The sequence below is a fragment of the Pristis pectinata genome, chromosome 25 (genome assembly GCF_009764475.1).
Source record: "Pristis pectinata isolate sPriPec2 chromosome 25, sPriPec2.1.pri, whole genome shotgun sequence".
Lineage (NCBI taxonomy): Eukaryota > Metazoa > Chordata > Chondrichthyes > Rhinopristiformes > Pristidae > Pristis > Pristis pectinata.
This window is the reverse complement of record NC_067429.1, coordinates 28,568,785-28,593,394: the sequence shown is the minus strand read 5'-3', so window position 1 is coordinate 28,593,394 and position 24,610 is coordinate 28,568,785. Positions and strand designations below refer to the sequence as shown.

Genomic DNA, 24,610 nt, shown 5'->3' with positions numbered 1-24,610 from the left:
TGCGTTGTGCGCTCTGGGGGCAGCCCGCAAGTGTCGCCACACTTCCGGTGCCAACATAGCACGCCTGCAACTTCCTAACCTGTATGCCGTTGGAATGTGGGAGGAAACCGGAGCACCCGGAGGAAGCCCACGCAAACGCGGGGAGAACGTACAAACTCCTTACAGACAACGGCAGGAATTGAACCCGGGTCGCTGGCGCTGTAATAGTGTTACGCTAACCGCTACACTACTGTGTCTGCCCCTAAATATTTAACTGTTAGGAGTAGATTAGAGTTAAGAAGAATAAGGGATCTTATAGAATCTTAGAAAATTGTTAAAGGGTTTGACTTGCTGGATGTGGGATGTTCCCTCCGATTCAGGATTCATGGAACGAGGGTGCACAGTTTGAGAATCAGGGGTGGACAAACGAGGAAGATTCTGATCCCAAGGGTGATGAACCTCTGGAATTCTACAATTCAGACGGCTTTGGAAGCTCAATCATTTTGTTCATTCCAGATTTTTGGATATTAAGGGAATCGAGGGATATGGTGATAGCACCGGGAACGACACAGAGGAGGAAGATCAGCCATAAATTTGATGAGCAGTGGAGATGGCACAAAGGGCCAGATGACATGCTCCTGCTCGTTTCTCACTCAGATCACTGGATAACAAGAGGATTATACAAATTAAATGTTTATTAAATCCATTAAAAACACTAACAATACATTTAAACCTCTTGCCTTTGTTCTTGAACCTTCACTCTTATAGTACACGAGATGTCTGTGCCACTTGTACAACAGCATTGCTGGGAGAGGATCTGGGGATGCACTGGCAGCGTCTGAATACACTACATTGTGTGCCATCCTTTTCCAACAGTCAGCCGTCCCCTCCTGCAATTTGAGGCATTGTTACACAGCGCATGATTCCCCGTTTTGCCAGTTCCCAGTGGCGGGGTGATCTGGTCCTGGTGCCTCTGAAACAGATTAGTGGCAGGTGTGCAAGTAGGCAACATGACTTGTTATTGAAGTCTCAACTGTCAACCCCACTGTAGTGAGGGGGTAATGCTGCTACTGTCCACAGTGAACAGTTAATACAGACCCTTTCCATTAGGAGCAGATAACATTGTGAAAGTGGTTTAACATACGGAATTAGAAAAGTAGAACAGACCAGTGGGTAGAGAATTAGCTTTACCATAACTGGCTTCTATTCCCGAATAAAAGTCTGAAGAGTGTTTGGATCCAAATATCCAAAATGATATAAAGGTTGATTCAGATAACCTTTTACATGCTGCTGGGTGTAATTAAGAATAAGTGGGAACAACCTTAAAATTAAGGTTAGCCAATTTAGGAGTAAAAGTATTTCTGCACTCAGAAGGTTGTAGAAATCTGGATCTCTCTGCTCCAGAACTTCCAATTAAGGTTAGCCAATTTAGGAGTAAAAGTAAAGTATTTCTGCACTCAGAAGGTTGTAGAAATCTGGATCTCTCTGCTCCAGAACGTCCTGGATGCTGGGATAATTGGAACTTTCAAAATATTTTAAAGGGACCTTTGTTAGCTTTGAGTATCAAGGGATAATGAAGCAATGGTTGGTAACTGGGATTGAGGTAAAGATCAGCTATGATATAATTGAATGGAAGAGCAGCTTGATGGCAGATCAAGTTGAGGAGTTGAATTTACGTAGTTGCTGTTCCACACTCCGTGGGGAGAGTAGGGAAATAAAAGTGAACAGATGTTAATGGCTGACAGAAGGTGGAGGAGAGGGGAGATGAAGCTTGTGAAGCCTACAGATCAGTTCAACACTCCGATCAGTGAGAATGATCACTGCACCCTCCAGGGTATTGAAAGTAAACTGCTGTGCTTCGGGACTTTAGCTGTGGAGTAGGAGGTTCACTTCACATCAGCTCAGCTGGATCAACCAGAGAGATTGGCCAAGATCCCAATTCGGTTCAGTCATCCTGCCCATCAGTGCGAGAACATTTCTTCTCCTCCCGGGAGGGGTTTGCGATACTTGCACTGAATCCAGACCCGATACATGGTCAGTTGCTTCCCTCGGTTGACCTGCAGACGTCGATCCACCAGGTTCTGGACCTTCTTTAAGCCAGCAGATGTGAACAGTTCATCCAGTTCTCCTGCGCGATTACAGTGGCACCCATTAGGTGAGCGGATGTTTTTCAGACAACATTTTAAGCAAGTTCCAGTTACTGACAAATCTTCCAAACGTTACACACAATAACTTAGAAATTTACAACACCAGATAAGTCATTCAGATCAATGTCTTAGAATAACTCAAAACAAACCCTCTGATTTGTTCTATCCACTGTGGATAGTGTCCAAATATTTATCACCTTTCCCTTAAGTGCAAGTATCCGTCTCATCTTTTACAGAACACATTCCCACTGCTTAAAGCATTTCTCTTAACTACACTCCTCACTTTCTACATATACTTTAACCTGAAGAATCCTTGTCTGCTGAATCAGAGGAAAGAGCTTTTCCCTGTTTACCCTCGTAAGACCCACCAGTTCTTCAAAAAAAAATACTAACCCTCTTTTTGCTAGTATGGCAAATATAAAAGAAAATACTTGCATTTACAGAGCACCTTTCAAACACAGGACTGTATGACCCAAGGCATTTCACAGCTAATGAAGTACATTCTGATGCACAATGGCTGTGTAATATGGGAGATGTGATGTCTTGGATTCAGGTGGTTATGGGAATAGTTTATTAGTGGAAGAAACGCAAGGGAAAAACAGATAGAATACAAAATGGCATGCCCAGTCCATCAGGCAAACCAGCCTCCCCTCCATTGACCCTGTCTACACTTCCTACTGCCTTGGGAAAGCAGCCAACATAACCAAAGACTCCTCCAATCCTGGTCATTCTCTCTTCTCCCCTCCCCCCTATACAAAAGCATGTACTACCAAACTCAAGGACAGCTTCTATCCCACTGTTGTCAGACTCTTGAACGGACATCTCATATGCTAAAAGGTGAACTCTTGATCTACCTCGACATGGTCCTTGCACTTTGTCTACCTGCACAGTAGTTTCTTTGTAACCGTAACACTATTCTGCATTCTGATTTTCTTTTTACTACCTTGATGTACTTCTGTATGGCATGATCTATCTGGATGGCACTCAATCAAATGCTTTTCAGTGCATCTCAGTACATGCGACTATAATAAACTGATGCCAAAAGTAAAATCCAAGAAATAAATGGACAGATGTGTTCGAGTGATGTTGGCTGAGCGATATATATCGTCCAGAAAGCCAAGGATCTCACAGCACCATTGTCAGGGAGCACAGGGGAATTCTCCCAGTACCCTAGATGATACTTTACCCTCGATCAACATCTAGAAACAGATTATCTGGTCATTATAATATTGGTGATCATGAGACCCTACTGTGTGTAAATTGACTGCTGTGCTTCCTATAACAGTTGCTACATTTTAATACAAAAGTACTTGATCAGCTATAAACACTTTAGCCTGTCCTGAGGAAGTCTTGACTGATTTCCTTTTATGACTGCAGTAACTCAATATGCAAGCTGCTTATTATATGCAGAACTAACAATGGTAGGAAGAGATCAGTCCAATCAAACAGGATTTTAGCACACTAAATATAATAAAGGTCAGCACAACAGGAACTGCAGGTCAAATCACTGGAGATATCATGCAACTAAAGGCCCAGACTTCTTTTTTAGAAAGCTGCAAATCAAACTGAAAACATCGCACGTGTACCTGATGTGAAAAAATAAACTCTTGTCCCATCTCCTCGAACGTAGAAATTTTCAGATAGGCAACGACCTATAATTAGGGAAGGAACAATAGCATTTTGAGAGATAGGTTAGGGGCTCAGGAAGCAAAATTAATTTACTCTTACGCCCACTATGTTTCACTGGTGTTACCTAGAGAACCTGCAGCTCCTTATTGATGGCATCCACTCCACAGTGATGAGTTTATGTGGAGGAGAAGACATCAGGGAAGAACAAAAGGGCACAGAACGGAATGCAAAACTCTGCTGCTATGCTGCAGTTTCATTTTTGGGGCCATCCAGATGGTGGGAGTAAAAGAAATCTTACTCGTCCAGCATCAGAGGCAGTGTTTATTCTGCTCTGGGACAGCCAGAGCCAGGGACCAGCATGGAGTCGGACTCGAGAGCCGGTGACCACAGCATAAGCAGGAGTTGGACAAGAAGGGGGTGAGGAGCCACGAGGGAGGCAATGGGCAAGGCCTGAGCCCACGTGTGTACGAGCGAGCCAGTGTGCAGATGGTGGGCAGTACCAGCACCTGCCCACCAATGTGTGAGCATTAATGCCCATACAGCACAGACTTCCTTGCCACCGAATCAAGACTTTGCTCTCTGAAGCCTGTGTGATAGCTGGCACCCAACAATGAACCACATTAAAAGAAAGCATGCACAGGAAACTTTACTCCATGAGATATATTCTGCTCCAACAAGGTGCCTCCTCCAATCTCTAAACTCTGGGCAAACATTCCACCGTTACATTGCAAGACGTCTGTCTATGGGATTAAGTCATTGAGAGGTGTAGCACTCCTCCCTCTAAGAACCAGACCCAGGTTGTCAGCAGACAGATGTACATTACCTCTCACCAGTCTGGACTGGATTCAAATGCAGGTCCCAGAGCTCAAAGGCCTTTGTCTCCAGCCCCCTGTCCTCGTCTGGATGTCTCCTCGTGTTTGCCTGCCCGCACCTACCAACCCCTCCCACGTCCACCACCGTGCCCACCCCCCCTTGTCTGTCTCCACCCCCCCTCTTCATCCAGACGTCTCCCCATATCTGCCTCCCCACGCCCATCCGTCTGCCTCCCCGCTGCCCACCACCCCGCCCCCCCACCTCCCCCCGTCTCTCCCTCTCCCATGTCCGTCTCCCCGCGCCAGCCCATTCTTTGTTCAGAATTTTGAAGCAGGTGTCCAGGACTGTTCAGTAAACACACAAGAAAAACTCTGTCGTGTTTGAACCCATACACTCTCCCGATCTCTCAGAAACCAGAAGCTTTCGATGTGGATTGATATAGTGACCAGCTCAGCCTTCGCTCAGTGACAGAAAAGCTTATCACTTACCACACAGAAATAACTCTCTTCATCACTGCCAAGGACTCCGAAGAGGGCTGGAAGGAGCAGTGTGCACCTTGTGGTGCCTGATTCACCATGAGCCCCATTACCGCTCTTTCACCCAGCACCATCACCTCTGCCTCATTTAATCCTTCTGGCCCTTTCCCCTATCAAAGAGCTTCCCTTTGGTTTTCCGTTCTCACACCTTTACATCCGAAAGCCTGCTTGTCTCTAACTTTTCCAGATCTGATGATGTCATTGACCTGAAACTTTCCACAGATGGTGCCTGATCCAAGGACTCTTGACCCGAAACGTTGACTGTTTATTTCCCTCCATAGATGCTGCCTGACCGGCCGAGTTCCTCCAGCATGTTGAGTGTGTTGCTCCAGATTTCAGCACCGTGCAGAACCGTGTGTCTCCGTTGTGCTTTCAGTGGTTCCCGGCTTTATGCCTGATTTCCAGCATCTGCAGCATTTTGCTGTGTTGGAGCCGCTCGCTCGGAGGATGCAGCACCACCTCTGGAGAATGTGAGAATTACAGGGCCCTCCGCAGTTACCAGGACCAACTCTGGACAAAGCCTGGTGTAATGTCTTTGGAGGCCACTCTATGCAGCTAATAGCCAGGGTGTCGACCTGCTAATATTCTGGGATGAGTAACTTGCATGAAGAGTACACACTACTAGTATCTCTTGAAGAATAGCTCCCACATCTGCTGATCATGAGAAAAATGGCATCTTTGCCAAGGTATTGACAATGATTAACCCTGAAATATTCACAGCCATCATTTAGAACAGAGAACAGTAACAGGCCTATCAGCCCATGATGTCTGTACTGAACACGATGCCAAATTAAACTAATCCCTTCTGTCAATACATGATCCATATCCTTCCATTCCCTACATATTCATGTGTCTATCTGAAAGCCTCTTAAGTGCCTCTAGCATATCTGCTTCCACCATTACCCCTGGCAGCACATTCCAGGCAGCCACCACTCCCTGTGTAAAAAGATTTGCCCTAAACACTTTCTTTAAACTTTCCCCCTCTCACCTTAAAGCTATGTCTTCTGGTGTTTGACATTTTTACCCTGGGAAAAAGATACTGGCTGTCTACCCTATCTACAACTCTCATAATTTGATAAACTTTTATCAGGTCTCCTCTCTGCCTCCGATGCTGCAGAGAAAACAATCCAAGTTTGCCCAACCTCTCCTCATAGCCAATATCCTCTAATCCAGGCAGCATCCCAATAAATCTCTTCAGAACCCTCTCTAAAGCCTCCACGTCCTTCCCGTAATGGGGCGACCATAACTGCACACAATACATGTGGCATAACCAAAGCTTTATGGAGAACTATTATGGCTTCAATCTGGACTTGTTCAGGTCCTGATCAAGCACTGTATATTAGTTTCATGACATGCAGAGTCACAACAATTTCACCACTCTGGGTTAGTTCCAAACTTCTGAAGTCACAAAGAGAAACTGTTTCAGTGGAGACACAAGAAGATTCAGCAGTCCAAATGAAGGGTCTCGACCAGAAACGTCGGCTATCCATTTCCCTCCATAGATGCTGCCTGACCCGCTGAGTTCCTCCAGCTTTTTGTGTGTTGCTTTAGGAACTGTTTCAATTTCATTTCAAACAGGAGCCTATAGCAACGTGGTCTAACATCGGATCATGAAGAGAATCAGCTCAGAGCACTTACCTTTCTTAAATCGAAGCTGTGCCATGTCATAACGCCCATAGTCCCTGAAGAGGATCATTCCTCCTGGTTTTAGAAGTTGACTCAGCCTCTTAATGACAGCTTGCATTCTGCAGAGAAGGGGAATGAGGAAGAGTGTTGATGGGGGAAAAGGAACCACAAGGGATTGAGGTATGGACAGTGACAGAGCAATGGGGCCGGGGCGAATGCGTGGTGAAAGGAGGGAGGGGAAACAAGGGCAGTTGGGAGCAGGTAAATGAGCAGGAAAATAAAAGGAAGAGAAAGAAAGGAAAACAAAAAGGGTCAGTGAGTGTGAGAGAAAGATGAAAGGGGCAAAACTGTGAGAGATTAGAAACATTATTTGGCCAATTCACTCAGTTAGTGACGTGGTCTAGGACTCTTGATGTGGTCCATGACTACAATGCTACATATTAGACATGGTCCAAGACACTGGCACCATACACACAGTCAAAGTTTACAGTACTATTTTGTAAAAATGGTTGGGACATGATTACTTTACAAGGTTAAGGATAATGTACTTACTTATCTGGATGTATTGCTGAGAGTACAAATATGAGGATAATGATGTCCAGGCTTTGGTCTGGCATTGGGTAGCTGGCCTCTGTATCACACAGATCATGGACAAATGCGAAACATCGAGAGTTGTCATAACCAGAGTTCAGCTAGAAACAGAACAAGAGTCTTAATGCTGCTTGTACACTGGTGCAGGGCACCAGATCCCAGTCAAGTGACTTAGTTTATCTTTGTTAAATTATGAGGTACATAAACTTAAAGGATAATGATGTCACGTGACTTAGAGCTTATACTGGCTTTTTATAGAAGCAGGCCAGTCCTCATTTTGCAAGGATTTATCCATTTAGCCCACTTCCTCTGTGACCATCATTGAATCTGTATCCACCATCCTTGTAGACAATGCATTCTAAATCCCAGTCTTGGTCCATAAAACATTTTCTACTTTTCATCTATGCTTCTTTTACTAATCAACTGAAGTCTGTATCCTCTGGTGACCAACTCTTAAACCACTGAAAAGTTTCTCTCGTTGAAAACGTTAAATGATTTTAAACACTTCTATTAAATCGCTGCTCCAAGCAGATTCATCCCAGCTTCGCCAGTATATCCTGTGAGGCTGTGAAAGTAAATCTCTTCTGCTCCCTCTTCAACGTTTTCAATCCTTCCTAAGATGTGGTGCCCAGATTTCTGCAGAAAACTACAGTTGGAGCCAAACCAATGTTTTAGAAAGGTTTTACATTACTCGTGTATTCTTTGCCGCCTGTTTAACAAGCCCAGGATTCCGTGTGTTTAACAACTTTGGTAAACTGCGCAAAGATTTGTGCACAAACTTTCCATTTTTTTCCTTCTTTCCACTCCCTTTAAAATTGTTCCAATTATTATCGTTTGCCTTGTCTCATTTTTCACACTGTGATGTACCCGTAGTTCTGCTTATAAAGTGCTTTTCCATAACGCAGACTGGAATCAGAATATAATGCCATCGATGAATTAGGGAAAACTATTTGTATTACACGGACCACATTGGTTGTAACGCGATTTCGATCAGAAACTAGAGACCACTGGAGTTACTTTGGAAAATGACAAGCATTAAAAAAAGCTGCCTTGGGGGAAAATAACATTTCCACGTAACTTCCCTGTAGTAGTCAGACACCATCGTCTCTTAAGAACACAGGCTGCTAGGTCACCATAGGAGACCATTGGAAATTGACTTCTATTGATACTTGCGCAATGATACTGGATTAAACAATCCTTTCTATGATAGAGTATTAGCAGATATAATACTCTATTGTATAGTTTCTGCAGCCTTTAGTTTTTTTTAGCCTGCAGTAACAGAATAAACTTCTAGCTATTAAAAATATTTTTGCAAATCTTGTGGGAAAAATAACCTTGTTATTGCGAGTCTGAAACACTCTAGTCTCTAACACCCTTTTTCCCACTGACACAATTGTTTTATATTGTGAGTATAACTGCATCATAGTAGAACTACCTGTATCTGGGATTTTTCCCTGTTAAAATTCCTTCCAACGTGTCCAACCATATCACAAACTTTATACTTTATCATTTTTCTTATTGTTTACTACAATTCCAAGATTAATTTCACCCGTAAATTGAAATTACACTCCAAGTGAGCAGTGATCCGAGAAAGCCTTTTGTAAACCGTCCTGCAATCTAAGAAACAATTGCCAGAACTTTACTCTTCACTTAATTCTGTAGTTGTTGTCACTGAACTCCTCATTGCATGGGGTTCATTTCTGGTAGCAAGACTAATACAGAGCATTTTATCATATGCCCTTTGTACAAATGTCTGCTCAAAATTAGCTGCATTGCTATCTTCCATCCTTATTCTTACCTTAACAACAAAATCAACCAAGTTAGTACAATTTGATATGTCTTTCATAGCAGTATACTGGAAGAACAAGACAGTGGGAGTAATTAGATGGCCTTTTCAATGCCATGAAGGGCTTCTCTGTGTTGTGCATTTCTATGATTACAAATGATCAGTCATGTGAAACTGTCAGCAAATATTTCTTTACTTTATCTCCCTTCAAAAGGTTCCAGCCCCTTGGCCGCACTCCATCCATCACTTGTATTGATTTTAAGTCAACCCTTGCCTCAGTCTGCCAAAAGGTCGTGTACAAAATAAGGTCACATACAGTGACCTTAACTGCACCCTAACAACAAGATCTGGTAATTATGTCTGTCAATTGTGCCTGAAAGAGGCTGAACTGATATTAAGCACAATTTATGTTACATAAACACCGACTCACTGCATTTTGCTGGAGAAATAATAATTCTTCTATTGGGAGACTTTACTGCAACTATATCTGTAAACCGTTGTAGTTCATAGAACTCTTAATTAGAGACAGTTTGATGAGTTAAATAGGCTCTGCTTTAAGTCATGATATCACCTAATGAGACAAAGTCATGGCATTAAAATACCGAGGGCTTAAAACACCAAGGACTTGTCCACCTCAATGAAGAGACCAACAGAATTTCATGCAGTGAAATATTGCAACAGCAGATTCAAAGGGTGGTTTAAAACAGTAAGCTGAGATAAAGCCCTCATTTTTGCCATCTTGGTTCCATATAATACTTGAACAGTAAAGGTATGGAGGAACTAGGAAGGTGAATTATATCATTGATCATCGTACAATCATGAACATTTATGCAACGATTCCCCACTGAAGCAGTAACACATGCTTTGGAAGTGGTGGGCTTACTATACTTAGATTACTGGAAGACATTTTGCTTGTAATGCTACAACAAAAGAGACTGTGGCTGAAATTTCAAGCTCTGTACCAACCCCTCACCCATTTGAGACAACATGCATTGTCAGAGAGACAGACACAACTTCTTGGAAGTTTTCCATCCTTTAGGGTGCTCCACTGGTCTTTAGAACGGTGAAGCAAGATTGCAGGGCTGATGTGTTACAGCCGAAGTACAAAAGCCCCAGTACGGTCTTCATTTGTGCTGAAAGCCTGCCTTCCCCCAGTCCCAACTATCGCAGCCAGGTGAACTGGAGGAGTAGCAAGAAACCATGATGATAAAAGACGGCACGTTTCTGGCATCCAGCTGCTGCCCCGTTCCTATTCAGGGCAAGGACAACGCAACCAATGGACTATGTAGATTCGACTGTTGTCAGCTTCTCCTTTCGTCATTTTCAATGCAGTGTAAATGCTGCTTCCTTCCCGGAGATGGTGCTGTTGCACAGGTAGCCCAGTCTTCAAAAATGCATCTGCAGCCTTGGCTCAGAAAGGGAAGAAGTCAGCCACTAATGACCACTGTCCAGCGGTCCCTACACCAAAAGGCAAGTGATGCTCTGTGACCCAAAGCTTGTGACCTTCAACCGTGGTCACCCAGATCATACCTGCACCTTCATCATGGGCTGAAGAACCTGTTCCTATGCTGTACTGTTCCATGCTCTGTTTACAAAGGTCAGCTTTGTGCGATGAATGTATGTACCGCCAGCCAGCTCCAGTGACAGCTGTATTCTCCAGGTCATCCCATACAGTATCCCAGCAACAGAATCAGACAATCAAAAGGAAAGTTTAATTTCCGCACACATAACCAGGATCATCTTGCTACGTATTTAATTATGTGCATCAAATGGATTTTTAGTACCGACAGATTCTAAGAGAGATCTGGTGAGCACTTTAACTGTGGTGTGATGCATGCAGTGAAAGACTTAAAGGTGTAATCATACCCAGAGGGACTGCAAACTGTATCAACGTTAACACAGGGCCTGTGTAAACTATCCTTAACCAAACCCTCACCCCAGGTCAGTACCATGTTGTAAAGGTCAGGCATCTTCATGGATTGCTGATAGTCTTTATTTGCCACACCAATTTTGACAGGACATTTTCTCCAAACTGCTCAAATACCTGCTCAGCCACAGCCTCAGTGTTCAGCTGACACATCTTCCCTTTATGATGCAGTGGCCAGTTTAATCATATACCAGCACCAAAAGTCAGAGATGCACCCCATTGCTGTGGTGAATCTATTGTGAAGTCAGACGAATTTCCAATAATTAGTAAGAGGCATTTATTTGAAGGTTACGCTAAGACGACTACCACTAGTATGAATGAATGCCCTTGGATGCACTCGGCTCAGAAAGACAGACATACAGACGAAACTGAAAGCACAATCTCACCTTAACAAGTTCAACAGCAGTTGAGGAAAAGTCACAGCAGTACACAAACAACCCTGGATCACTGCAAACATACAAGAAGAGAATTAGTCATTGGCACTAATCTCCACTCAGAAATCTGATCAGCCTGAGACATGCATTCTTACCTCTGCTGGTTCCTGTTACAGGAACAATGCTTAAAATTTTGGGTATTTTCTCTCCTCTCCCAAATTTATTGTTGCTAACTTGGTGATGGAACCCTGTTAGTTATTTTCTCTATTTTACCTCAGGATTTGGGCAGTGGGGAGAGGGTCCATCTGGGTGATCTGGGGGCCGCCATATACAGACTGAATTGCGTTTATATTGCCTCAGACTTATTTCATTTGGAAAGGTTAGACTTCCGGAGTAAGGGAAACAAATTTATTGTTTGTCCGTTTTCCCAGTGCTTTTGTTCAGGATAGAAAACGTAATGAACCTCAGGAATGAGATGATGTGTCACCTCCATGCATCACATATGCAAGGTTCAACTGACATCTTCACAGATAATGGGTACACTGCAGCTATCTGAGCACAGGAAAAGAACCGTGTAATCAGATTTACTTGTGTGGTTTTGCAAATAGAAATTTTTTGTAGACTAATTTTTAGCATTGGTATTAGAAGTGATAGGATTCACACTTACAACCTTCAATGCAAGAAAAAAATAATAAAAAAATTATGTACAGGAAGTCTGATATGATCTTTGTGGCACACACAGAAAGCTAGTTATGGTTAAATGTTTAATACTAAAACAGTTCTGTTGAAATACAATTGATCCGAAACATTAGGAGCTTCTCTCTCCATAGATACTGTCTGACCTGAATACTTCCAATGTTCTCTTTTACAGTAAAACTTCAATAATTCGACACCCCCAGGACTTTGGTGGTGCCAGACTAGCAGATTTTCTGGACTACTGGATGTTATTCCGACTAGTACACAACACACTTTAAAAAAAAGTTACACAGTGGTATAATAAATGTTCCAGCGTACCCTAAATTTACAGGGAACATGAGAAATGGGCCTCCCATGAGTTGAAAGATTGCAGGAAATGGGGCCCCAGTGCGTTTAAAGGGAGTACAGGAAACAGGACCCTAGTGTGTTTGAAGGGAGCACAGGAAATGGGACCCTGGTGTGCTTAACGAAAGCATGGGAAACGGGGTCTTGATGTGTTTAAAGGAGGGAAAGATCACCTCGTGAACTAGATGTCAAATCATCAGGATCCCTGAACAATCAGATAGCGGATTATCAGAGTTTTAATGTATTTTAATTTTCCAGTGGCCACAGTATTTTTCTTCTTTTACATTTTAGCTCAGTTTGTCATCCAATTTTTCATCCAATTGCATTTTGGTAGGTGCAAAAGAGAGACAGTGCCGTTCAGAAGAATACAGCATAACATAATATTGCTTATTTAAAATAGAAAAAGGAATAAGAAACAATTGTACAGCACCAAATCACCTTATGGCATTACAACCAATATTTTACCTCTGAGCAGCTTTAATTACTGTCATGTAGGCAAGTGCAGCGGTTAGTTTGCACTCAGTAATGTCTCAAACGTTTATGAATGAGATACAGGATAGAACAATATGGAACAACGACCAACAAAAATCCCCCATTCTTTTTCGAATTAGACACTGGTTTTCTTAACATCCACCTGAGCACATAAAACCACTCTTAATGGCTCTTCAGAAAGACTATCCTTCTGAAAATGCAGTAGCCTTTCATTTGGTATCGAGTTGTCAGCCTGGAATATGTGATACAAGAACAGAAATGTTGGAAGAACTTAGCCAGTCAAGCAAACAAAAAGAGAAAACAATTAATGTCTCATTATAGACATGATCGAGGTGTACAAAATATTAATAGACGGAGTGGACAGCCAGCACCTCCTTCCCAGGGCACCAATGCTCAATACAAGAGGGCATGGCTTTAAAGTAATTGGTGGGAAGTTCAAGGGAGATATCAGAGGAAGGTTTTTTAGCCAGAGAGTGGTTGGGGCATGGAATGCGCTGCCTGGGGTGGTGGAGGCGGGTAAATTGGTCAAATTCAAGAGATTACTAGATAAGCATATAGAGGAATTTAAAATAGAGGATATGTGGAAGGAAGGGGTTAGATAGTCTTAGACGAATTTTAAAGGTCGGCACAACATTGTGGGCCGAAGGGCCTGTATTGTACTGTATTGTTCTATGTTCTATGTCTCAGGTCAAAGACACTTCATCAGAACCCGTGATCTGTGATAACTCTGCAATGGGGCTTGAACCCACAATCTCATGATTCAGGTGCAATTACAAATAAGCCTAATACAGAGATACCACTCGGCACAGCTCAGTGAATGATGCAACATGGTATAAATAGACTTACTTGTTCGTTTGTAGAATGGGGAACACAGTATTTCCAACTCCACAGCCAACCTAGTGAAGAGAGAAATAAAGAAATATTTGGCACCCGTTTGGAAAAGTATGCATTGATGGCACCTGTGTTGTGGGGAGGGCACGTTAATGAACTTGAGGGACATTTATGTGAAGTGCTTTGTTTTAGCTTCACAATCAGCTTCTGTTATTGTAAGACATACAATGTAAATCTAATGAACAGCCTAGTATGTACTCCGATAGACATCAAAAAACTATTCAATGATGCAGTGAATCGTGGCTGATCTTTATACAGGGACATAGATGGGAGTAGCAATAAGCCATCCTGGGATGGAGGAGGAAACCAGAGCACCCAGAGCAAACCTAGGTGGTAAAGTACAAACTCCACACAGACAATGCCCGGGGTCAGGATTGAACCCGGTCACAGCAGCTCTACCAGCTGCACCAATGTGGCTCTCAGCCAAATCAGTGACGTAGATTTTGAAAAGCTGGGGCCCCAAACACTAATACCTGTGGTATTTCACAAGACACAGCCTGCCAACCTGAGATGCGTCTGTTTACACCCAATTATCCACGTTATGTTACTCCAGATTTCATATGCTTTAACCTTGCTGAACCTTGGGACTACACATATTGTGGAGGGCCGTGGCTGTCACGTGACAGCACTGCCCATTACCTGGTCGAAAGACACACCACTGTCAATCAAGGTTTGGCTCCACCCCACCCATCAGTGCACACCTGACCATTGGTCCCTTTAAGCACCTTTGTACTTGGCCTCGGGCCATTGGCCTTTTTGAACAACCTGGGCGGGACCCCCCAGCCCTCCAGCACTATAAAGAGTGTCACATGTGCCTAGTTCACTCTCTTTGATTGCTCCGAGGGATTCACCCTGCTTCATCCCAGACCGAGGAACCGTGGAACGGCACTGGAGAGATCGTTGGTAAGGTGTGGACTTCAATAGGGTTAGGAGCGTTCTAGTTGGTATTCCCGGTAGTGTAGAGCCATGCCTGCACTGAGCCAAGGGGTGGCAGGTATTGTATTGCTTTTCCTTGATTGTCTGTACCTAGTTCGTTGTGTGAGCGTGTGGGTATTTTACCCTTGTTGCAATTTTCCCACGCTCGCTATCACTGATGCGTGTGTGTTGCCCCGTTACCTTTTCTCTGCGTTTTTCTTTGTAAATAAATCATTTATCTCTAAGACTGTGTTCAGAGTCCTTGTCCTTCAAGACCTTGAATCTGTTTCATAAAACTACACTAAAAGCCTTCTGAAATGCACCAGACTTACTAGTTGTCACTTATCTTTTCCACTTGTCATATCCTCAAAGAACTCCAGTAGGTTAGTTAACTATAATTTTTTTCTCATAAATCCATGTTGACTCTACTCAATTATTTTTTTTCAAGGTACATCTTTCATTATAGATTCCAGTAATTTCTCCACCGACAGTAATCATGAAGACTTAGTAACAGTGTGGGAATTTAAACCATACTTCCTTACGATAGAGTAGGAGGCTATTCAGCCCATCAAGTTCATGCTGCCTCACAGAGCAATCCCACAAATTTCCCTGAAACCTTTTCTTTCTCACGTGCTCATCAATTCACTGGTTCCAGTAGCACCCACCTATGCAAGAGACAATTTACAGCAGCCCACTAACCTACCAGCACATCTTTGAATGTGGGAGGAAACTGGAACAGCCGGGGGAAAACCCATATGGTCACAAGGAGAGAGTGTCAACTTCACACAGACGCCATCCAAGATTAGGATCAAACCTGGGCCTCTGAGCTGTGTGGCAGCAGTTCTTGCTGCTGCACTATTATGTCACACCGCATAATCAGATCAACACCTCATCATGTATTTTACAAGCATCCACTGCTATATAAGGTATACTTACTTGATGCTATTACTTCCATTAATTTACAATTTCCTCCAGTTTCCTCTCCAATTTGTATCACTGTTTATTCTTTACTAAATAAACGCGTTGCTCTTCATTTGAGATAGGACTAATTTCCTTTCTTGGAAGCTTGTTTCAGATATTTGCCATTATAAACTGGGGAAAAAAATCTCATTCTGCAGTGCCCACTAAACCTCCAAAGAAATATTTACTTCTATTTCTTACCATCAGGACCTGCAGTAAATTTATATGTAGTGGTGGGTACTTACATTAAAAAATCTAATTTTTATGAAGCAAAACATAGTTGTAAGTTATTGTGAATTAATTTCAAATTTTGGGAAGTACTTATGTGCAGTTAGCTGACAGAAAAGGCTGTTTTATAGATGTTAATTTGCTTTGTTAGGTTCCTTTTCAACCAGTGGAGTGTCTGACGACAAAGGAACGAGAGCTTTCAAATCAAGTCAATGAGGGGGGGAAAAATATCACAAACTTGAATATCTTCTGCTTACCTGATGTGCAAGCCTTGGAGTCTTTTCAAATTACAAGCATATTTACAAAAGCTAAATGCTCTAGATGCTGGGAGATTAAAAATGAAAGCAGTAAATGCTTGAAGCACTCTTCAAGTCAGCAGCACCCATGGAGAGAGAAACTTCATTAATGATTCAGGTCAATGAACTTCTGATGAACATCACTGCTTGGTACGGCAACTGCTCTACCCAGGACCGCAAGAAACTGCAGAGATTTGTGGACACAGCTCAGCACATCACTGAAACCAGCCTCCCCTCCATGGACTCTGTCTATACCTCTCGCTGCCTTGGTAAAGCAGCCAACATAATCAAAGACCCCACCCATCCGGGGCATTCTCTCTTCTCCCCCTTCCTGTCAGGCAGAAGATACAAAAGCCTGAAAGCATGTACCACCAGACTCAAGGACAGCTTCTATCCTGCTGTTATAAGACTATTGAACGCTTCCCTAGTAAAATAAGATGGACTCTTGACCTCACAATCTACCTCGTTATGACCTTGCACCTTATTGTCTGCCTGCATTGCACTCCCTCTGTTGCTGTGAGACTTTATTCATTCTGTATTGTTTTACCTTGTACTACTTCAATTCATTGTGTACTGAATTGATCTGTATGAATGGTATGCAAGAAAAGATTTTCACTTGTACCTCAGTACAAGTGACAATAATAATAAACCAATTCTAAACTGTGTTCCTTCCTCCACGGATGCTGTGACCCAACAAGTGCAATGAAAGCCAGTGTGGCTTAATACCTAGAACCTCTAAGTTTCTGGGAGGAAAAGTTTGTGTAACAAATATCTTATTTGCTGGAAAATAGATGACAGTCAATGCTGAATTACTAGTCAACCCACTGATGACAAGATATTAATTCATACACCAGCAAAGTTAACTGACATGTTGAAAGTTCATCTGATATCAGACAGCAATCAACAAAAATTGAGCACTTTGTGAAGAATATAATACATGCAGTGGTGGTTTTGGAGCTGATTAGATGGCTGGTATTTAGAGATTCTGATCTCTTTACATTCCTGTGAGGTTGAGGTCCTATGTGTAGGCATCACAGCACAAGCTCAGTGTTTGTTGTTTTAATGCCTCCCCTGGAAGATAACAACACATCAGGGTGTGTTTTTTGCACTGTATCTCAGCAGACAGTCACCTATACACTTGTGGCCTGGACAGTGCATATTTCCATCCTATGTTTATGCAATACAAATATTTTTCCAACAGAAATCACTTAATTATAGACAGGAACCTTTCCCAACTCTCCTTGACCGAGGACAAAGCTACAAATGTAGCACCTAAGCTATTATTCTATTTCAGTCCAGCTAACTCAGTACCACACAGGAGCATAGGATCTATACACCATTGTATCTCATCCTGGTTATTAGGAAATATAACCAGTAAATCTTATGAAGCCTATTTGGCCCACGGTGCCTTAATTGAATCTTTGGAACAGCAGTCTCATGTCCTCATTTTTTTGTGTAATCCTGCAAATTTCTCAAACAGCACTCTACAATTTATTTTTAAAATTATTTATCCTATCAGTTCTATCTGCTCAGATCCTGAGAAATCTGAATGAAAACATTTCTTTTCATTCCTCCTCTCAATCTCTTACTAATGATGTTAAATCCATGACCTCCGATCTTTGACCAGTTGTCAGAAGGGTGGAATGTTATCCAATCTTTCCTGGTAACTTCCTCAGTCCCAAGGAGAACAATTCAAACTTTTTCAATTTTTTCGTAACTGAATAACTCAAGTCCTTCATCCTTGGATAGCAGCCTCACAAACTTCCTCTGCACTCTTTAAACAGCAGTTACATAGACCCTGAAGTGTGGTGCCCTAATTTTCCAGCCCTCCAGCGTTGATCAAAACAATGATTTTTAGAGTTTTAGGGTGAGCTCTTTCCTCTTATCTTTTCTTCCTCTAGTTATTAAACCCATAAACATAAATATCTTCATCAATATCTACTACTTTGCCAAGTTTTGCAATATCTGCATACTTGATAATACTTCTTCCAACACTACAGTCTAGGTCACATATAAAAAATGTGAGTAATAAACCCAAAACTGACTTGTAGAAATTCCTCTGCAAAGCACCTCTCAGTCTCAGTAACCTTTCTGTTTTGTATTCATTTTTTGTTCCTTAATTCAAGGACTTCCATCTTCTTAAGCTTCCTGAATGCACTTTGTTCAATATCTTCCAAAGTAGATAAATATATAAAACATCTACTATATCACCATGGAGGCACAAGAGACTGCAGATGCTGGAATCTGGAGCAAAAAACAAACTGCTGGAGGAACTCAGCAGGTCAGGCAGCACCTGTAGGGGAAAGGAATTGTCAATGTTTTGGGTCAAGACCCTGCATTAGAACTGAGAGTGGAGAGGGAAGATAGCTGGCATGAAGAGGCTATACTGGCTGCCTTCCCTCTACACTCACTCCTGATGCAGAGTCTTGACTGAAATTCCTTTCCCTCCCACACATGCTGCTTGGCCATTTTTTTTCTACTACATTACCATAATCATCCATCTGTAACCAAACTAAAGAACTCAAACAAGTTGGCCCTCTTTATGAAATGACAATACATCAACCCTCCAATCCGATATCAACTGCCGAGTCCAAATTTAATGCTCATCCTTAATTGTCTTTGAACTGCTGTCTTTGTCGTGAAGGGATCCCCATGATGGTGAAGGGTGAGAAATTCCAAGATTCTGCCCCAGTGATAACAAAGAACGGCAGGTTGGGATGGTGCGTGACTTGCAGGGGGTGGTATTCCCAACACGTTGCTCTTGCCCTTCTACGTGGCAAAGGTCACAGGTTTGGGGTCAATGCCTCAGTCATTTCTACTTCTGCTTCATTGAACCACTTCTGGCACATTCCACCCAGGCCAGCTGACCAGTATTGTTGCTCTTTTTATTATCTCTTCAATCGATTCCTACCTTGTTCATTACTTACTTTGCCAATTTTAGTATACTGGAGGAACAGCACCTCATTTTCCATCTTGGAATCTTGCAGCCTAACGGCATGAACATTGAATTCTCCCACTCTCCCACTTCAGGTAATAACCTCCCCCACCACAATTCTTCTCTTCTTCCCCTTCCTCACTTTTTTTTCTACCTTTATTTCCTTTCTCTCCTTACCTTTGACCCATCCCCCAGTGGATCTGCTCTCCCCTCCTCCCCCGCACCTGCCCATCACGATTTCTTACCCGCATCTACCTATTAGCACCCTGTGCCCACCCCACCTCCCCTCTTTTGTCCACCTATCAACTGCTCTGCTTTTCCCTCCTATATATTGGGCTTCCCCTTTTCCTATCTTCAGTCCTGAAGAAGGGTCCTGTCCCGAAACGTTGACCGCCTGCTTTTCTTCACGGATGCTGCCTGGCCTGCTGAGTTCCTCCAGCATCATCATGTTTTTCATCTAGATTCCAGCATCTGCAGTCCTTTGCTTCTTTAGTATAACCTGCCCATCTTTCTTTGTGAAGACAGATACAAATTATAATTCTTGCGAGATCTTATGCCAACTCTCTGATTGATGCAATCAGTCTATCCAGTTTCCTCGGAAAGTCTGTTCACCAGGTCTCTGCATATTGCTGTTAAATCCAGTCTTCACATTCCCTCTTCTAAAGGTTAACTTTGTAACTATGTATTTTGAGACCCATGGAAACTTTAAACATATATTCTTGAATTCTTCAATATGGTAAGAAAGCACTCGTATTTGTATTGTGCTTTTCACCTCAGGATAAACCAAAAGATTTCCTTGTCACTGTCATAATGCTGGAAAATACTGCAAAAGATGGTAATTTGAAATATAAACAGAAGATTACAAAAAAAAAACTCAGATCAAGCAGCATCTGGGAAGAATGGAAGAGAGTTAGTGTTTCAAGACAATGAAAATTCTAATGAACGTTCAGTACCTTGAAACATTCTGACTGAGAGTCTATAACAAGTGGTGTACTGCAGGGATTGGCGCTGAGACCTATATATACACAAGGACGATGAGAATGTAGGTGGTCTGATTAGTAAGTTTGCTGATGACATGAAAATTATAAGGAGAGATTGGATAGGATGGGTGTATTCTAACTGGAAGGCAAGATGCTGAGGGATGACCCTCGAGGTTGATAAGATTATGAGGGGCATAAATAGAATAGATAGAGTCTTTTTCCCGGGGTAGAGGATTCTAGAGCAAGAGGGCACATTTTGTGGGATTGTCTTTTACAGATTTCTGAATGCAATGTTTATGCTTTGATCAGCCTTTATTACACATGGTCCAAATGGCAATGCCAGAAACCAGAAACTTAAGATAGGAGCTTCAACTGCATCTTTAACCAAAAGGAGCTTTTCATGTCACTTGTGTTGATATTGATGGGTCAGCCACTAGAGTTAATGAAATTATATACATCTTCAGTCTTCAAACTAGCTTAAATAAATTATTTCCAAGAAAAATAGTTAATAGCAAATGGTTAAAACCTAGATCTGGGATATGCCACACAACAAAGCATCTGTTTTTGGTCCAGTAAGGGGGCTGAACTCTCATCATCAAAGAGGACCTTAGTAATCCCATCTTCTGCCAAGCACGGGTTAGAAAAGGTTTTCTCCTAATAGTTATACCTCTAACAGACAAAAGGCCCTCTTAAGATGCATACGTATTTCCTTGTGTCTCTGAAATTACATTTAAAAGTAAGGTACAAAAAATGTCCGTTTAATGTGGGAAGAAAACTGTGCTCTCAGTTAACGTCAAACTAAACTAAAGCCCTTTTAGCTGGTACAGTATTATACTACAGCCATCCACTAATTTGAAGAAATCTGCTGTACATTTAACAGAGAATCCTCTAAATCAACGAAACTTCCCATATTACCTCTAGTATATTGAATGTTGTTGAAGTTTCTGTGTAGCTGGTATCTGGTAATTGCTTCTCACTCATTTTTGTCTGTGTTGTATTCCCTGAAGTTACATCCACAAGTCTCTCCGTCCTTTCACCATCCTTTAAATTGAGAGTGTCAACCTGAAAATTTTCCCGCTCCTGTGTACAGTTCGCTGGCTCTCCTGCAGTTTGCTGGGGGGAGCGACAAACATTCTCAGAGTTCCCGTCAAAGCAGTTTCTGGAGTCATTGTTGCTATGATCACCTGACACTGTGGTGGCTCTGGACTGATCCAACAGGGAAGATTTAGAATTGGGAACCAGCTCAGGGAATTCTGTAAAAAGCCAGTGACGGTCTTTGAAAAATCTGTTCTCGTGGATTTTGTAGAAGTCATTCCAGTAGTCATTAGCTCTGTTCTCATATTCCGCTGTTTGCAAAACAAGCCATACATGAAAAAAATTCGAGTCAATAGAGTCTCTGCAGCAGACACTACCACACAATTAACTTTATACATTAACTTATATGTGAGATTAAAAATAAATGTGCTACATTTCTGTAAAGTTGTTTGAAAACAGTACTAAACCTGAATTTGTAAATTTAGTAAGTTGATAGAGAGAGACTAAGAAAAAACAGGAGTTCCAGAGCTTACAGATACTGGGAGAGAATAGATACATGCAGTAGACTGGTTGCCAAGTCTTCTTAGCACAATAGTTTGAGGACGAACAGAGGAACTCTAACAACTCTAAAATACAATGGTTAAATTAAAAAGAAAGAGAGAGAGGGAGAGGTGAGCAAACCCATTAAATCAGTAAGACCATTAAAAAGGTGTTCCTTTAAAGATAGCACTGGTCAATAGTCATGAACTGTGAATAGCATTGGGAAAGGAAAGCTGATGTGATTTACTTACCTCCTTTTTCTGAAGACAGAACTTCAGTACAGTTTTCTTCAACTTTCTTCCTGGCTGCTGCTTCCTGTTCTTCACTCCATTGCACATTATCCCTATGGGAGAAGAGAAATAAAATAATTAACGTCTGCACTCTGATCTCAGTCAGGTGGAGCCAGAATGCAAATATTATTAAATGTTCATGAACAATAAGGCATCCGATGTATTTACAGGAGCATTAACAGGCAGGATATACCAAGGGGTGGACTGTGCTTTGAACTGGTGTTCCGGGAGTGGGGGGGCAATGGTGGGGGGGGGGGGGAAGAGGAGATGGGAGGTGGGCGGAAGGACATGTGGGGGGGGGAAGGACGTGGGGGGGGGGGAAGGACGTGGGGGGGATCCTCGCCGTCCCCATCCCTCTCGTCCTCCCTCACCCCTCACTCCCCTCCCCCCTCCACTCCCTCCCCTCTCCTCCTCCTCTCTCTTCCCCCCTCCCCCTCATCCCCTCCCTCACCCTCCCCATTCCCTCCCCCTCTCTCCCTCCCCCTCTCTCCCTTCCTCTCCCCCTACCCTCCCACTCTCCACTCCCCCCGCCCCCCCTCCACTCCCCCTCCCCTACTCCCCTCCCTCCCTCCTCCTCCCCCTCTCTCCCTTCTCCCTCCCCCCTCCCTCTAGCTCTCTCTCCCCTCCTCCCCACTCACCCCCCCGCACCCCCTCCCTCTCCCTCACCCCCCCGCTCCCCCCTCCCTCCCCACTCCCCCCTCCCTCACCCCCCTGCTCCCCCCCTCCCTCCCCCCCGCTCCCCCCTCCCTCCCCCCTCCCTCCCTCCCCCCCGCTCCCCCCTCCCTACCACCCCCCCGCTCCCCCCTCCCTCACCCCCCCGCTCCCCCCTCCCTCCCTCCCCCCCGCTCCCTCCCCCCCGCTCCCCCCTCCCGCTCCCCCCTCCCTCACCCCCCCGCTCCCTCAGCCCCCCCTCCCTCCCTCCCTCAGCCCTCCCTCCCTCAGCCCCCCCTCCCTCCCTCCCTCAGCCCCCCCTCCCCCTCCCTCACCACGCTCCCCCCGCTCCCCCCTCCCTCACCACGCACTGTGCAGGAAGACCCTCCCCGGGTCGGTCAGGAACCGGGTCCCGAACCGCGGCCGCCGAGCGGGATCGCTCTCTGTGGGCGCCGCCATGACACAGCAATGAAGCATTTCGGGAGGGTGGAGGACTGAGAGGTCCTCCGGGCTTGGCACTGACGCATGCCGGGACAGGAGGCGGGTGGTCCTCCAGCTCGGGCAGGTGGCAGAGGGCGCTGTAGGGGGGAACGAGCAGCGTCTCCCGGGCTCAGTTTAACCCTTTCAGAACCGGAGGCAAATTTAAAGCTGCAGCTCACAGTCCATCTGCAGAATAAAAACCCTTAACTGAAAATGTGGGTAAATAATACAGTAATAAGCTAAAAATAAAAAAAAAGAACTGTGCATGCTGGAAATTTGAAATATCAACACAAAATATTGGAAATACTCAGCAGTGCAGTCAGCATCTGTGGAGAGATAAAGGGGATTAATGTTTCAGTGCAAAGATCCTTCATCCATCAATCTCACTTTCACCAAATGCCTGATGCATCCCTGAGGGGCCAGCATGCTCCTAATTTATATGGTTGTCTGTATGTCCTTGAACTTCCATTGAGCTTCACTGGAAGAGTGCAGGAGGTTGAAGACATAGAGACCAGGGTGGGAGAGACACCAAGAATCCAGCAAGCTCACACTTTAAGCTCTCAGTCTGGCTCTCATTCTGACCTCAGGGAATTGTCTGACGCAGATAATTCTCACTCCTCCTTGATCCACATATCACCCACTGGCACGTCTCACCACTCCCCCTCTCTACATTGGCTATCTTCCCTCTCCACTCTCAGTCCTGATGCAGGGTCTTGACCTGAAACATCTGCAATTCATTTCCCTCCACAGATTCTGCTTGACCCCCTTAGTTCCTCCAGCAGTTTATTCTTTGCTCCAGATTCCAGCATCTGCAGTCTCTTGTGTCTCCAGATAATTCTCAACTTGTATTTGACAAAGAGCTGAGTTTTCATCCATCAAAGAGTTCAGTGGTTCAAAACCTTTTCTGAAGAGAATCCCCACTTGTGCTCCTGGTAAAAGAGATGCTCCCAACCCACGTGCTATAATCAGAAAATGTTGGAAACTCTCAGCAGGTTCAAAACCCTTCAAACATCAGCTCTATTTCTCCTTCCATGGATGCTGCCTGACCTGCTGAGTGGTTCTGGGGCATTATCCTTCTTTTATTTCTGATTTCCAGCAGTTTTTTTTATTTTCTCCTCCTGTGATGACCATGAACTTCTTTAACTGAACTGGGGCTGTCCCAGAATTCCCAACAGCCCTCCAGCTGAGGTAACTAGTGTTTCCTTTTCATGAACTTTCTAAGTTATTTCAATGTTATTGAAGCCTCATGAATCCCCCCTGTAATCTTTGGCAACCTTCCAGAACGTTATGCACTCCTGGTTGGGAACCACTGAGATAGGTTATCTATTCTCACCCCGACAACATTGCCCAGTTGTGTTCCTACCTCAGCTGGTTTGCTGCAGGAGCGTTCATCCCTGCTATTACAATGCTCACCTGCTCACCTCTATCTTCTAGTCCACGTGAGCCTCTGCTCATCCTAAACGCTGTT

The 24,610-nt window shown here is 43.7% G+C and overlaps 1 protein-coding gene across 1 annotated transcript; it reads right to left on the bottom strand.

Moving 5' to 3' along the window:
* Positions 1-656: 656 nt before the first annotated feature.
* mettl2a (methyltransferase 2A, methylcytidine) lies at positions 657-23,130 on the bottom strand. The gene is made up of 9 exons (XM_052038657.1): positions 23,027-23,130; positions 21,973-22,064; positions 21,062-21,492; positions 13,788-13,837; positions 11,421-11,481; positions 7,283-7,422; positions 6,743-6,849; positions 3,713-3,778; positions 657-2,107 (listed from the first exon to the last, which is right to left on the bottom strand). Exons 1-9 carry the CDS (start codon positions 23,119-23,121, stop codon positions 1,941-1,943), a joined length of 1,209 nt encoding a protein of 402 aa, XP_051894617.1. The 5' UTR covers positions 23,122-23,130; the 3' UTR covers positions 657-1,940.
* Positions 23,131-24,610: the final 1,480 nt, after the last annotated feature.